Below are 17,339 nucleotides of genomic sequence, written 5' to 3'. Positions count from 1 at the left end.
CAAAGAAAACAACTGTATTCTCACATGCGGTATATTTATATATCAAATTTAATAAAGTTATACAGGGTGATTTAAAATTCAGCACAAAGAATTTAAGGGCCTATTTTTGAGGTCACAATAAGACTTTCTTTCCTATAAACGTGGGTCCACATATGCTTAGTTTTCGATATACAGGATGGATACTGAATTTTGAATAACTCTGTATAATAATTTTTCGCAGTGTGCGAGTAATTTGTTCTCGGATTACTCCTGGAACAAGTGGTTTTCCTGCTCGGACTATGTAAAAAAAGAAATAATACCATTGTATTTTAGGAATTTAGGAGAATCGAATTAGTCTAGGTAATTTTTTTTTCTAAATAAGTATAACCCAAAAATTTTCATTAGCTGTACAGGGCATTTCTTAATTCGACTGACACATTCCGACTCTTTACGATATAGCAGCTTGAAATTGACTTATTGATTTTTTAAAAATATCTTTTATATCAGCACCAAATTTAACCGTTTTTTTTTTCTATTGAAGTCTCATTCTTCCGTTCGTTAATAAGTATTTCTGAAACATTGGAGATGACTAATGATCAATAAATTGTAATATAAAAAAGGGGGGAAAAGTTGAAGTCGAATTAGATCATAAAACCTTAATAGTTAAAAAAATTATTATAGACATTTTTATAACGGGAAAGGGTATGTAGATAATGATAATATCAAAGAAGTAATTCAAAAGAAGTGGTGCTAAGTTGGCAAATTGCAAATAGTGAGTGGTAAATTTACGTGTTTTTTTTCACTTTTTTTACTGCCCACGAAAATCTAGACAACCTATCGGAAGTAAAGTTAAGTACACAGTTAGTTTTTTATTAATTTTTATTTGCTAATATGATTTGTTATATACAGGGTCAGAAAGTACCGATGGTCCATCTGCCGTTACGTGAGAGCCTGTATGAAAATGCTTAGAATTAAACGAAGAATCAATAAATTAATTCATATATAGGATGTCCCATTTAAAAAAAGTATACTTTTTGATTTACCCTGTATATGTTTGATCTATTTTTAAATACCTGTGCAAAAAGTACAGAAAAAATCCTACAGGCTCACATTTTTTATAAAATTTTACTTCCCCAAATAAACAAGGTGGGTGGACATTATAGAAAATCACCCGGCACATATCTCCCTTACACCGCTGCTACCAAAAATAAGTCAAGACTCAGATACTTTTATTTTATCTTTAGATGGATTCTACTTTCTTAATTTTTAAATGGAAATCGAAACAACCCCAATTACGATTTCATTTGGTGCGCGTTTCCATTTCCGGCTGAACACCAGCGCCTTCGCCAATTCTCACAATCGTCATCCACCAAGACAAGACAGATCTTATCTGACTAAATAAATTCTAAAAAATAGAATGCGTGACTGCATCCTGCATCCTCCCACTGGGAGGCGTACACATCATCTTGACTATTTCCAAATTAAATAATAAAAACTCCGACGAAGTAGGAAATTGCTAATTATGAGATAAACTGGAGCTGGTGAGCTTTGCGGTAGGATTGTCACTTATTTGCGCGTTTCGTTGATTGCGGCAAGAATGTGGATTCGGTGTGCAGTATTTTGTGTTTTGTTCTGTCTAGGGCACTCCTCTCTGAGTAAGTTTATTTCGTTGTTGTTTTCCAAAATATTGTCTTATTAATTAATTCTAAATTTAAGAAAAAATGACATTTTAATGCCAGTTTGTTAAAATTATAATTTTCAGAAAAAAAAGTTATTTTCAATATCTCTTTAGATATTTATAATATATATATAAGTTTGATTCTCGATTCTTTTATTTATGGAAGTTATTTGCACCTCACCAAGTTTGTTACAATTAGCTGAAGACATCGTTAATAATAGGTAAAAATAAGTGCAGTCCAAGATTAGAACCCTGAAGAATTCCAGAGATAGTACTTGAATTTTGAAAGTAAAAGAGGTACCTAAGAAACTATATCTTCCCTGAAAATAATAATTGAAAATTTGATACTTGATAGAAAAATTTGTCTATAGCGAGTTCTTTATATTTCTTTTCCAAAAACATAAGAATTTCGTCAACAAATATATCTTAATCTCAATTTCAGTCACTGCGACGCCATGTTCATTGGTGAAATATTCATCGACAATAATTGAAGAAATAATTTATTTTTAAAACTTTAATTTTTAAATCTCAGCTCTATTAATAATTACAATGGTTACCCGTGTAATTCTTTGAGATTCCAAGGCCGCAAGGCAATTTATTTGCATAACACATCATTAAAATGACTCAACCCACGGTATTAAATCAAAACACGATTGACCTTAAGCTGAATAATTCAGTAATATACGTATAAAAAGAAGAATCGACGTTATTTTTCGAAAAATATGTCTCCTATAAAACTTTCGCAAATATAAAATGTATTTTCATATAACTGCAAGAAAATATAAATTTTTGTTGCCACAAAATTTAATGATACCTATTTATCTCTGTGTTTGTAGTAGAAAGTAATAGTTATCTAGGTGTATACAGGCTGTTATAAATTCGCTTCTCACTACAGGGATTTCGGAAACGGTAAGAGATACGAACTAGCTTAACTAGCTTAAATGAGGGCAAAGTTGCATAATCAGGGGACCAACATTATGCCTCTAAAAAATCAAGGCTAACATGAGTAGTTTTCGAAATATCTTAAAAAAAAACGAAATTTTGGAAATCTAATTTTGTTTAATTTCAGCCTTGTTTGAAGTGATATTGAAAAAAGAAGAACACTTTCTCGTGTCCACTTTTTGCTCTCTATCGAATGGCATAATCAATTTTTATATGTAACGTTTCGTCTCTCCAGGACCATCATCAACTTTTTTTTAATACAACCCTGGAAATTTTATTACATTTTTTGCAAATACTGTACTGCCTCAGCTTGGACCAGATTCAGACGTTTTGTCTCTAGAAATTCATCCTCAATGTATTTGTTCCAAAATATATTTTTTTTTAGATTTCTGTTTCTTGAATTATCGTACACTCTAAGTGTCGTTAAATCCTACGAAATCCACCTAGTTATTTAACTATTACCATCACACGTTACAATAAAACAGTAGGCATTAGAGTTTAATCTGCATCACCTAGTCATACATCATTCGATAAGTTGTTCCGTCAAAATTAAAACATTACTACAATTTTAATTTTATTAAGACAAATTAATTCTTAAAAATGCATATGAACAGCCAATATTCCAAAATAAATATTATATTTTAAAAAAGAACAGTAAATGTTCAAAATGGCAAATGTTGAAAATGAAGATAAGCATAATATAATAGGAATTTATTATACCTGTAACCGCAACTGTGAAAGAGCATGTCAGATGTATTTGTATGAATATCCTGAGAAAAATTAGATCGAAATTTGTTTGAATTTTGAGCACTCATCGAGAAACCTAGAAATAACGATGAAAATATTTACAAGATACATTTTACCACAGCTTTGTTTAAAATTTAAAGAAAAAAATAAACCTGACCTTGAAGATATGCGCAGTAGAAGTCCTTTGTCATATATGTGGCTTTTAGTCCTTTGTATGCCTTAAGTTAAGAGTTATGTTAAGTGCTGTGCATAGTATCATCCATGTATGAATAATTCTGTAATAAATTCTGCGAAATAGAATATGTCTAATAACGAGATTTTCTTGAAAAACTGAAAAACAGCGCAAAAAATTAGTAAATTTTCACTCAAAATCAACACGATTTTTTGTTAAAACGAGTGTTGAAATATCAACATTATTCGTTGAATAATGTTCACTTAATTATTTGTTAGTTAAATAAATCTTATATGCGAGGCATATCCACAAAGTAAGAGTACTGAGACTCCGATGCTCTCTGGTTTTTGTTCTCGACAAAGTTGGCAACACTGGATTAAAGGTCAAGATATTGGGAACAGAACGCATGCTCATTTGTTTCAGTCAGTTGAGAACTGTTGTTGTAGTGGCGTGTTGAAGTGAGTGCCGCTATTCCGAATCCCGCCAGCTGCGAGGTGAGAAACATAAACCGGTTTCTTCCTACAAAAACAAAGGCGCCGTTCCAGATTTTTAACAAAATCAAAACTGTTTATGGTGATGGTGTGATAAATCGTACTAACGTGTACAAGTGGTGTCGTGAATAAATAGCTGGCAGAACGAATGTTCTAAATCATGGCAAATGTGTTTTGGGACTATATAGGGATACTCCTCATTGACTTTTTGCCCCAGTGGAAAACAGTTAATGCTGCGCGGTACTGTAAAACCCTGAAAACACCACCATCAGAAAAAGCAGAAATGAAACACATTGAAAAGGAAATGTTAAATTTGTAATGTGTAGTCAATTTAAGTCAATTTCTGAACACGTGGGTTCCGCGTACCGCGTTCCTCGCTTCTACATAAGTAAAGTGTTCACAGTGGTGGTCATGGTTACCGACGCGCAGCAGTGAGGGAGTAGAGAGTATTTACTATGCACTTTGGGTTCTGTTTAGTCCGAGCGTAACCAAATAGTAGCTATTCACGGCTTTTTTTCTTATTAAACGTATTTTTTTCAGATGTGGTGTAAAATTTTGTTACTTACGTATTGCTTCTTGTGTGTTTTTTCAAAGATTGTAAAAGTTTAAATTGATTGTAAAGACAGACTAACAGTAATGCTATCTATTGCAAAATCAATGATGCGAGAAATACCAAACTTTAATGGAAAAGTAATTGAAAAGTTTATTTCGGACAAAAGCAGAAGAATGAACATCACTATAAAAAATTACTTATATGTTTTTCGCTATATTTCAATAGTACTTAAAATAAAACTGCCCAACTATATTTAATTTTTTACCGATACTTTGTACCTAAATTTTTCCGCCTTCCCTGGTATATAAGTCAAGAACCGACACTGAGTAGAATACAAACTGCGCATCGATATCTGTTTGTACATAACGTTATGTTAAAATACTAATTTCATTCAAAATTTAACACGAATTATTTACTATAGCATCGACATTCTGGAATTCCTATTGTTGGTATGTATGTATGTATGTCGGGGGGGTGGTGGAAAATTGCTTTTCCACCGCGGCACTTAGGCCTTATTAGGCCCCTTGTACACCCCCCTTCACTACTCGAGTACTTTTCTTCAAACCGTCCTATTACTATACGGGTGGCTTGGTGGCAAAGTCTCGTACAATTTTTATGTATGATAGCAATGGTCTTGAGTTACAGAGATTTATTGCTCTATTCTCATTACCATTTTATCGGGGACTACACGCAGGCGGAAGCGACCCAGGTCTCTGGTAGGTTGCCACAGCCACGTCCCCGAGCCTGCCTTAGGTCACCCATCCAAGTTTCAGCCTGCGTCCGTGGTGTTTACCTCGGCCGATCGAAATCCATCGGTCAAGACACCCGGCTAGGCGGTCCCTCCTATTGTTGGTATCTCCCAGCATCTTCGCGATTACTTGATATTTTTAATTATATCCAAATTCAATGAATTTTTATCTTTAGTTATTTCTCTAGTCCAAGTTTTATAAATTTACGTCAAACTTTTTTCGAGATGTGATATTTTTCAAAAACTTTAACACCCTGCATCTGGAAAACGATGTTTTTGCAGGATTCTTTTTCTCGCTTTAATTTAAGGATAACCCCAAACATGTTCAGTCAATTTATGATTCACCCTGAATATAAATTGTCGATATTGTTACAGTTGTATACATTTTTAAAATATTTGTTTTTATCGTAAAATGTAAAGAAATTGAAAAAAAAAACTAATGTGAATAATTTATATGGAGGAAGGGGCGATATATCACTATCTATCATTTCTACTTGTAGAAGACCTCATTCCACTAGAAAAACCAGATAACCTAACTCTGATAGATTTCGACGACAGAGATGTTATTATCACTTGGGACCCTGTCGATCCTACCACAGTTCGAGGCACCTTCAGGGGCTATTTGGCCAGAGTTTGGAACCACGCCCTAAGCCAAGTCTACGCCATACCACCAGAGATCACCAGAACGGCTGTTCAGTTTTTTCCGTACTCGAAAAACTTCATAACAGTCGCCGTTCGAAACGACAAATTTGTTGGACCGAGAAGCAACGCCATCAGCTTTGACGCTCCCCAAACAGGTAACTGATAAGCTTTGGTGCAGAGCAATCGTAAATGATTATAGCTCACATGACCTTGTTCATTGTAAACGAATCATTAATACTGGCGAGGGTAAGATTTAGGGATTTTTAGTTGAAAGTACCTGCCGTGTAATGTTGGTTGCCTAAGATCGGCTGTCACGTGGCTTGTAAACATTTATGTATGCGCTATACAAAGTATTTAGTGTTTATCACAAATACTGTTTCACTGAAGATATATTTTCAGCTCAGTTAATCTTTTTCCAGAACCCAACATGCCTTCTCCATTCGAATACCGCCAACTCGGGTCTAATTCTGTCCTGCTCCAATGGAAAAAGCCTTCTCAACCCAATGGCGTCCTGTTGGGCTATAATATTTACTGCAGCGAGATGAACGGCGCTATGGTCAACGAAAAAACAACCATTAAATATTTCGTGTCGGGTGGAGACAACCTCCAGGCTAAACTGACTGGATTGAAGGAGGAATTGAAATATTTCGTCCAAATTGGCGCCGTCAATTGTGCCGGAGAGAGCGATCAGTAAGTCGTCAGGAGTGGGATATTTCTGCAATAAACTTATTCAAATCATTCACCTCCAAAATTACACAGTAACAGTTTGAACTAAAGTATGGTCTTATTTTCTTTCACACTCCGTATGTAGCAAACATTCCCAGTTAAGTACACGAATCGATACACCTGTCGAATCTCTTAAATGGATTCCAAGAACCATTTACGATCGCGTCACGGGTTTATCTCGATTTATTGCTTCTTCGATGTTGAAAAAGTGGTGTTAACAAGTTTTTAGTGCTAATTAGACCGCCAAGATGGCCGTTGAAACAAATGACCGCGATAAGGGGCTATTTGGACGAACGACCGACATCAGACGAAAAAATGTAATCTGAATTATATATGGGTCTTAAATTAGTAAAGAAATAAAAATGTCTTAAATCGTTTTTTGTTGCCACAAGCTTTATACGGAGTTTGTCACGAATTTTAAAGGAACAGTCCACAGGTAATAATAAACCAAACAGTTTATATAAATGTTTGTTATTTAAATACTCCTAGAAATTTTTTTATATTGTGTCAGTTTTTACACCAAGCAGATGGCGAATTCCGAAAATGGTTGAAATAATTTCAACTTTTCATAGATTTTGTTGATTTATCGAATTTAGAACTGACAGATTAATGTGGTAATTGTGGCACTTGTCATACCATTCTGAGAATGTGACTAGAAAGAATGACCATTTAAAGATTACAACAGTAAACAGTAAAACATAAAAAAACACCGGCACACAAAAAAATCTCTATCTTTGATTTGACCCAATAGGCTTTATGTACTTTGAAGTGCTGAATGCGAATCTGAATTCCATTTTGACTAATTTGTAAGAAATTGTGAAACATCGCCGAAAATCAAGTTAGTGAGCGCAAAAAAAATCGAAAAAATTTGTTCTGAACTTGATCAAATGGGTTTCTTATGCATTTTGGTGTCTTGAATCCAAATCTGAAGTCTTTTAAGCTGCATCCCCACAGATTTTGCAAAAATCGCAAAATAATTGTGGAAAGTTAGCAAAAATAGCGAAACATCGCAAAAAATCATTAGTGGGCGCAAATAAAATTGGAAATATTTTTTTCTGACCTTAATCAAGTGTGTTTTTTGTGTATTTTGATACGCTGAATTCGAGTTGAAGTCTATTAGCTGTTTCCCCCCACAGATTTTGCAGAAAAACGCAAAAAAACTGCTGAAAATGGCAAAAATCACAATAATGAGAGAGAAAATTTAGTAAGAGGTTTTCTAAATTGGATCAAATGTTCTTCTCATAAATTTTGTCGAGTCGAATTTGAATCTAGTCTGTTGAGCCTCAGTACCCAAAAATTTTGCAAAAATAGGAAAATATAAGAAAAAAAATGGAAATCGTGAATCCCAGAAAATCTTGAATAAATATCATGGATATGAATTACTTCCAAATAAATTCGTCTGATTGGAACCAGGCTTTCTTTGATGTTGCTTTTACACTTTTTTCTCTTGTATCGAATTATTTTCTCTTCAAATGAGCTATGCAGCAGATTTCTCTTTCTGTTCTGTCTATTCTGATTCGTTTCTGTCTTTAATGTCCAACAGAAATCTGTCTATTGGGTCAAATTAAAGGCACAGATAACTTTTTTTGTGTATGCCGGTGACATTGATACAAAGAGAATATTAAAAAGGAGTATAAACAATACTATAAAAAAATCGCAATAAAATAATATTAACTAAGTAATAGTAAAAACACATTAAAAATAATTATCAGTGAAATATTTATCTAAAGGCTTTTTCTATTAAAATTGATTTCAGTTGTATAATTTATTAAATGCTTTTATTATAGAGTAAGGTATGTTTCTATGAATCTATATAAGACAAAGATTAGCATATCTCTATTCCTTCTAGAGCATGTATTTTGTTCCTGGTAGTTTTTAAATAATGAATTAGTTATTAATAATAAATATAAATATTCATAAATAAATAAACTTGTTAAAGTGAGCATTTTCTTAGAGGTGAAAAACATTTCTGCACGAAATTTCCGATCCAGGCGTGAGTAAATCTTTATTCCAAGAAATAAAAAAATATATTTACCAATTGGGGGATTTTTCGGTGAAGATTTTATCATCTGATCTGTTTCTGTTTGTACACTATTATTCATAATATTTGCATACTATTAGAATTACCTAGGAGAGACGAAAATTATTGTACTGTCATCGACGTACTTAATTTATTATCAGCGATAAATTATAAATAGATAGTAGGTTTAGGCAATGTATCGTAGTATCTCTATTATTGAGCCTTGAGGTATGCCTTTTAGTATTAGCATTTTTTTTTTATTTAAAAAAAGACTTACAGGATGAATAACGATTTATATATTAAAACATTTATTTTAATTTATGACGTAAGATAATGCAGGCTAGAGCAAAGATATTAGGTAAAAATTCCCTATAATTTTTCTGTAATACTTCGTTCTTATATGAACAATAAAAAAATATATTTTATTATTAGGTTTATAGTCTATTTTCAAGGTATTAAAATAAATCAATAAATGTTCTTAAAAATCCTATCCTATATGAGGTCTTTGATATCAAAAAGACATCTAACATCACAGTAAAGATTCTTAACTGATGATAATGTAGGAAACAACTATTCTATAGGGGCTACATATCCCAACTAGTATTATACGAGGTTTGATCAAAAAATAAAAGGAATTTGCAAGTTGCGCGTATTGTATCTTGTCTATCACGTTGATTCTTTTTTTTTGTGAATTGGTAACACTGTCAGTGATGTACCTGTCAATTTTAGGCAGAAGCCACGTTTAGTATGTGTTTCGCGAGCGACAGTTGTTGGTGAAACACAACACCGTTGTGGTGTCGCAACCACCTTTTTTTCCGGACATGACCCCTACGACTTTTTCCTATGGAAAGAGAATAAAATGACACATCCAAATTTGAAAAAATATACAGTGTTCCACTACAAAAAATCAAGTTTAGATGGTTTCCAGTGGACCAAATGTATGTAATTATCACCACCCTATATAATATTCGGTATGTCGGAAGATATGGTTATGCAGCTTAGGTATTTAGCTCCTGCTCCTGCAAATATTGTTGCTTTATCTGTCTAACTGTAGAATGCGCACGGCTTTAAAGTAGGTTCTGGTTTGTATTTTTTTTCCTAAAAAGCTAAATATCTCGAAAACGGATAATTTTAGAAATAGGGAAACTTGGTGAAAATCCATAAAACCATAAAATGAAGCGTAGAATCCAAAAATATACATGGTGATTCACAACTTATCCAAAAAAATTTGGGAATAGATGCGGCATGAGAAATGGAGTCAATATTGTAAAAAAAAATTGTAAAATCGTTATAGTTTCTGAGAAAAAAATTATTGAAGTTATAGCACATTAAACCACTACATAGCTGGACAACTGCAGTCTCTAGCATCATTCGCCACGTGGCCTCATCGACTCCGAATACTGAATTCGGATTTTGCAATCGTCGTTGCGATTTTTACCTGTTATCTGTGGTTTTTATAATACGTTTTTAGTAGTTGGTGTCAAAAATGGGTAGTTAGTGTCAAAAACGGTTTGCGTGTACTCGGAGTTGATGGATATCGTTTTAATTTATGGTGAAGCGTTTGTGTTATGGTGCAACAAGACATCATTTGTTTTAGTTCGTAGAAAGTGAGTAAGACGGACCCAAATGTGTTTACACGTGAGTGGAAAAAATTTTGAACAATTGCTGTTGCAGCATCGGGTATGTCAAATGATTTTATTATTTAAAAACACAAATTAATTTTATTAATAACTAATAAAGGCAAAAGCATTTGAATTTGCCGATATAAAATAGGTGCGATAAAATTCTATTTACATATTTCTTTCCTTGCGAAAGCTTTTGTCCGTTTTTATCACGCCGCCATACCGGTCGCATTGTGCGAGATCAGGTCTTATAGTGGACCAGTTTCCAGTGCTGTGCAGAAGTGTATTTTTAAATCAATTTCGAACTGACCTTTTTGATTTTGTCTTTACAAAATTGTATTTGTAAGGGTCCCCTGTACATCCAGAATTTTTTTTTGGATAAGTTCTGAATCACCCTGTATATGTTCCGGTATAACCGAAAGTGTTATAGTCCAGGCGGCGGAGGAGTAAAAGTAGGCTTTGGCGTTTCTGTTTGAAGTCATCTATTTTAAAAAAAATTCTAAATGGTTATAACAGTGTAAAAATAAGTATTTTTAGTATCGGTCATTGTTTATTATGACAACAAGTATCTCTAAAAAATTGTGTGCCTTTTTTAAACCTTAATTTAAACCCACGTACGCGATAAACTTTTTAAAATTTTCTTAATTAACAATACTGTCAATCGAAAACCACGCGATGGATCGTTTTTAGGGTAGAATTGACATATGGTTTACTATTTGTTAACAAAGTTTCATCAATATTTAAAAATATTTACTTATTTTAAAAATTGCTCATTATACATATGATTTTCTACTATTTTTCGCCCATTGTTAATGCAAAATTCAATTTTTTTGACTCGCAATTGTTGTAACTTTATAGAACATCGTCAAATAAACAAAAATTAAAGAATAACTTTTTTTATTTAGGGGATTACTTTCAATGTTACAGGGAAAAATATGTCGTAAAATGGGTTATTGTTCGTTCTTTTTGTATGTTTGTATTCCCCTGAATTTAGCAATGGTTCTTTGGAATAGGCAAACTCGGATTCGTATAATATTTGGGATTTTTCTGTACAACAAAATAAATGACTTCAAATACAAACTCCTCGAAATCTGTAACGCCTGGACTATTACAGGAACAAATTATTAGATTTGACAGGAGCACACCTAAACCTAATGTGCCAATTTTCAAAATTTAAATCGAAGTAGGTTCTGAAATAATCTAATAGGCCACTCACTTTGAGCTACTCGGTATATTAATTTAAAGATTACATTATTAGATATATCATTTTTAATTTTTATTTTTGATAACTATTATTAGCAGTTTACTAGAAGTTGCTGGTACAATTCAAAGCTAGTCAGGACATGTAGGCCGCAGAGTAGTTGTTTTCTGTAATATCTCAGTTAAAAATATTATCTATGAGGTTAGGTATCTTGTTCATAACTACATTTTTGGTATCAAATAACATTGTTCGACTTCATTTGGTAGGATTGTTAGACAAATGTTTTGAATATATTTGGATTAGCTTAATACTGTTGAAATAAAATAAATGTGTTAATTTATTTACGATTTTGCTAATGTACACTCCCGTTTCTTGTATTATACATTTTTACACTTTAAATTTTCAGTTTAATTTTAAAATTTTTCCCAGAAATAATCTTTACATTTTTCAAATTTATTTTATTTTGTTATTAATTACTTTATTTCTTTACAGCAAAGTCCTGGAGGTCGAACTCAAACCCCACACCTCCCAAGCCCCTTCCATGTCTACGTTCGAATACAAGATAGGCTACAACGTGACAGATAAAGAGGACCTCATGAAAGAAAAATGCTTCGAGACTTACCAGCGCCCATTTCACCAACAACCCAAGACAGAAGACCTGGTGGACGACTTCTACATCCTCAACGAACAGGAAAAGGGTCAAATCGTCACACCTAGCCCGCACGCCAATGAATGGTTAGAGACCAACGTGTCCTGTTTAGTGAATACACTCATCAAGTGGATACCAGACGTGGACAACAACCCTGGAGAGTACTTCTACGTGAAGTACCGCACCAAAAACGATGAGGAGTACGTAAAAACAGCCCCACAAATGGATGAGGATTATGTTATTCTGGAGAATTTCAATGCCTGCATTAATTACGAGATTATTTTGGTTGCTGTGGATGGCGAGTTTGAGACGGAGAGCGAGCCCCAGGAGACACCGATTATCGTGTTTATGTTTAAGAGGAACTAGGTTTGGTTTTGTATTCAATTATATATAAGTAATATATTCCTCAATTTAATTATAGTAAATGTATAGGATTTTTAATGGTAAAAGTTGTGAAAACCGTTCAAAAAATTTCAAAATGTGAAATTTACCCTAATCAAAGTGTCTTTAATTTTTGTTTTCGTTAAAAACTATATTTAACAAAGTTGTTCGAGAACTTAAGAAGTGCTTAAATACGACGTTTGGTCATAAAAGGACAATAATCACATTTTGCAAATAAAAAGACGACACAATTTTTAACTGGCTTACATACCATAGAATTACCATGGATATTTCCTCATCAATTCTTTAAAATCCTTTATTAACTACCCACCCAATAATTTTTATTAATAATGCTAACCCTGCAGTAACGAATTTATCTTGTGAAAAGTTATGGAATCGGTAATGTTTCATATCGATATGCAATACAAATTTTTAATGAAAAGTATCCAAATGTAACTGTAACTCATAGAGCAGTTCGCAAGTTAATTATAAAATTCGACAACTGGTGATATAAAGAATATTAAAAAGGTAAAAAATAATGCAATGATAACGATGCTTCTAGTACTGTAGTTATGGACTCTGTACAAGACAATTCAAAGATGTCACTCAGGAAAAGGTCAAGAAACATAGACATAAATAGACATAGACATTAGTAAGTCTCATATTTAAAGAAACATAGACATACATAGACAAAGACATTAGTAAATCTCATATTTAAAGAATTTTAGTATGTAACAAAATCTATCCAGTGTTTAATAATGTTTATTAACTCATCTTTTTGATATCGCGTTATTGGAGCGTTACCTACATATCTAAAATAATTATACTTTAGATTTAAAGTAATTATACGCGGTGACATAAAAAAGATTAATTAACAAAATTATTTCACAAATTAATTTTAAATGCAAGAGTTAATGCTCTTGTTGTTATATTTAACTTTCAAAACTACTAATCATTAAAAAATATATTTTAATTAAAACGTCCCTTCTTGACAATATAATTAATTAAATACAAACACTATTGAGCTAATACCTATGCAAAAGACCTTCAGAGGTCGTTTCGATCAACAGGTCGAAGCGTATTCAGACGTAAAATATTCCGCTCTTTCAGACTCCGGGATCAAAAAAATTGTATCATTCGAGTTAATGTGTTTAACCTTCATTTGACCTTGATCTTGACGTGATAGGGTCATATGGAAACCGGGATCGTGATCAGCGATCCCAAAAATATAAGGATCAACTTGTTCGAGACCCATTCCTAGCTAAGATGTCAGCCGAGAGATCAAAAGAAGGATTTGACCTCTAGAGGTCATCATCTAGATGATCTGCAAACGACTTTCAGAGGTCGGTTTGTGTATTCGAATGTAAAATTTTCCGCTCTTTCAAAATCCGGTATAAAAAAAATTGTATCATTCGAGTTAATGTGTTTGACCTTCATTTGACCTTGATCTAGACGTGATGGAGTCATATGGACACCGGGATAGTGATCAGCGACCCCAAAAACATGAAGGTCACCTAGTCTGGAAAAAAAGACTTTTCGATTTTTGTTTGTGGGCCTGTGTTATTTATTATACTAGCTGTGTTGGTACAATTAAATGCTAATTGGGGCATAAAGTCCATAGAGTAGTTGTTTCACGTAATATCAGCAGTTAGGAGTCTTGTCTGTGAAGTTACAGATCTTTTGCATAGATTTCTGGTATCGTTTGACTTCATTTGATAAGAAATATTAAGAAAAAGAAATTGAATTGTGCGATAAATGATAAATACAGTTCGGGATATGCGGCTCGTAACAGGATTGTACTCAGTTCATTCTCCCTTCTCCCAGTATTCAACTTAGTTGTTTACTAGACGTTACTCATATCAGTCGGTTGACTATTTCACGCATGCATGAATTTTGTATATAAGTTACATTATGTTTGGAGTACTTGGCTAGAAGTTCAGTTTAGTTTAGGTCGTGTCACCAAATTGTATATCGAATTTACAATATGCTCAGAGTGGAGTCGAAATCCATACAATTTAAGTGACCATCTGGTATTGAATCGGTTCATCTTTAATTAAATAAATTCTTGGCTTAAGTTTTGTTTACGTACATCAAACATCTTAGAAATATTTGAATACAAGTTACACTTATTTATACTTTAAAACCTAATCTCCAAAAAATCACTGGTTTTAGACCTTTGCCTCATTACAGATTTTTGGTTTAAAATGATCAAATAAACAACAATTGAATATGGTCAGTAAAGATAACCCATAGAATAATGGAACTATTGAAAAAGGACAGCATTTTAATAAACAAAGTAAAATTTATCAACTATTTTGACTTGGAATTGGTATTACTTACATTGGTGTCATATCTGACGGGCACCGAAGGATTATTGGCAACTGGAGGAGGTAGAGGAGTGGTGACTGAATCCGGACAGCCTAATTCCGGGGCCTCATCACTACCATCCGCACATTGAGGTATTCCATCACAAGCATTGTAGATGGCTATGCACTCTCCAGTCGATCTACACTCGAATTGAAATCTGCTACACTTGCGGGCTAGAACGAAATATAAATTAAAAGATGTTTCGAATTTTATTAAAAATACGATAACACTTTTCTGGGTGTAGATAGGCACGTATGGCAAATATGTATAATAATTGTTAAACAATAGCAACTTATTCAATGTTACGAAAATTCAGCTTCAATTATAGTTTCGCTGACAAGTTGAGATAAAAGTGAAAAAAGCAGTCGCGCAAAACAAACTTTTTGGGTATTCAAAATACAAATATTCCGCAAATACTATCATAAGTTGGCCAACTACCTCGGAATACAATTATGTGAAAACACATCAAATGAATTAGTGGATCTATTAGAGCGAGGAGTAACACGCCATGGCATCGTTTAATAAACGTTTAGCTAGTCGGAGGAAAAGCGAAAATGCGTGTTTGACCTAAAATCTTCGGATGTACTATACAAGGAGACCACTTTAACGACCATTGGTGAGATATAACCTACAAAGCATATGTCACGTCTTTACACACAAAGTAACTTACTATTAACGGATCACTGTCACTAGGCGGTAAATTTTTTTTAACCATTGATATTGTGGGAACAACTACAGAGTTTTCATAAATGTTTACAAGCCACGTGACCCCGGGGCTTAAGCCACGGCGGGAACTGTCAATTAGTCCAGTCATTGAAGCATTTTGGTTACCAATTTTTTCGGATGGAATGGATTGACGTGAAATTTGAACTGTAGCTAGGGAATAGCCCAAGAAACAAAAGTTATATAGTGCCTATGTCTGCTTTTACCCCTTCTGGGGGGTGGGAACGATTCGATAGAGGGACGAATTCTAAGCAAAAAATTTTCTATAAAAATTTTTTGTACAGTCAATACTTTTTGAGTTATTTGCGTTTAAACATGTTCATTTTTAACCCGAAAAATGCATGTTTTTGAGCCATTTTTCACGAATATCTCAAAAACTACAAGTGTTATCAAGAAAATGATCATAAGCAAAGGTAATTAAATAGCAAAGAGATTGCTTCTTAATTTTTGTAAGTGGTATAGAACCCTAGTTATAACTCCCAGAAGTTGAAGTCAATTTCGAAGATAGCTATAATCGAAACGTTCAACGTCCTCTGTAGCGGAAAAATTAGGTTTTTCAAGGAATACTTATATAACACTTATTCTTGAAAAGACCTTTAAATTGAGTGGTGGTAAAAGTCGATAGCATGAAAACTAATGCAGTTACAATCAAAATAAAATGATTGTCTTGATTTTTGAGAAAAAAAAATCAGTATTAAAATTAATGACTTGACGGAAACAAAAAATTAAACGTATTCCTTCTGCAATTTACTTTATTTATGTATTAACAGTAGATTCTGGGAATTTGAACGATTTTAGACGCCTAAATTAAAAAAAATATTTCATTTACGCTTGAATAAAATTTTTTATTTTTATTTTAAATCGCCTTTTTTCAAAATATTTCAAAATTTAACAAAGTTATGAAAAAAAATGATAGAATAAGAAATTGTAAGCTTTTTCTTACTGAACAATTTGCTTTTTTAAATTTTTGTAGGACAAAATTTGACTGAGTTATGACCGTTAGAAGCTCAAAACTAAGCTCCAAGACTGCCTTTTCTGAGCCCTTTTAGCTTACAAATCTAAAAAACGAAGGGCTCAAAAAAGCTGCAAATCGTAGAACTTAAAGTGCTTTAAATTCCCTACAAAATGGTTTTTTGAGTAAATTTATAACTTTAAAATTACAAAAGTTATGGTAAAAAAATGAATCGCATTTTTTCGGTAAAATTTTCGGAGCGGGTAAATTACCATCATCTTTGTGTATTTTGGAGCACTTATACCTGATTTGAGTAAGTATTTTAATAATATACCATACACACACATTGCAACCAATAAAAATGCGAAAAAAGCCTGCACCGGATGAACTACTTAGAATGATATTTTGCAATTGCAAGAAGGATGCTGCGCAACTTGTGGTTGCAGAAAAGTTGGACTTTTTTGCAATACCATGTGTGGTTCATGTTCTGGCGATAATTGTAACAATTATCCTCAAATTTTGGACCTGTGCGAGGCTCTAGTGATGATAGTGATGAAAATTAAATATTTTATGATATATACATGTAAAAAATAACGGACCATTTTTAAAACATTTTGTACAATACATCCATTTATAATGTATATAAAAATAATAAATATTAAGAATAAATTCAATAAATTTGAAAAAATTTAATTATATCATCATACTCACATATAATTTTTAGGAAATTATTCTATAAGGGGTAG

At 32.9% G+C, this 17,339-nt stretch overlaps 1 protein-coding gene across 1 annotated transcript; it reads left to right on the top strand.

Moving 5' to 3' along the window:
- The first annotated feature begins 1,520 nt into the window (after positions 1-1,520).
- LOC108904586 (neuroglian-like) lies at positions 1,521-12,595 on the top strand. Its single transcript, XM_018707201.1, has 4 exons — positions 1,521-1,634; positions 5,811-6,107; positions 6,372-6,642; positions 12,014-12,595. Exons 1-4 carry the CDS (start codon positions 1,577-1,579, stop codon positions 12,534-12,536), a joined length of 1,149 nt encoding a protein of 382 aa, XP_018562717.1. The 5' UTR covers positions 1,521-1,576; the 3' UTR covers positions 12,537-12,595.
- Positions 12,596-17,339: the final 4,744 nt, after the last annotated feature.

Source organism: Anoplophora glabripennis, unplaced genomic scaffold (genome assembly GCF_000390285.2).
Source record: "Anoplophora glabripennis isolate ALB-LARVAE unplaced genomic scaffold, Agla_2.0 scaffold131, whole genome shotgun sequence".
Taxonomy (NCBI): domain Eukaryota; kingdom Metazoa; phylum Arthropoda; class Insecta; order Coleoptera; family Cerambycidae; genus Anoplophora; species Anoplophora glabripennis.
Note: the sequence above shows the minus strand (reverse complement) of the source record. Positions and strands in the feature narration are given on the sequence as shown.

Coding starts and splice junctions, on each gene's coding strand:
- LOC108904586 (XM_018707201.1), top strand. CDS start 1,577: ATGTGGATTCGGTGTGCAGTATTTTGTGTTTTGTTCTGTCTAGGGCAC. Junction 1,635..5,810: donor TCTAGGGCACTCCTCTCTGA/GTAAGTTTATTT, acceptor TTCTACTTGTAG/AAGACCTCATTCCACTAGAA. Junction 6,108..6,371: donor CTTTGACGCTCCCCAAACAG/GTAACTGATAAG, acceptor ATCTTTTTCCAG/AACCCAACATGCCTTCTCCA.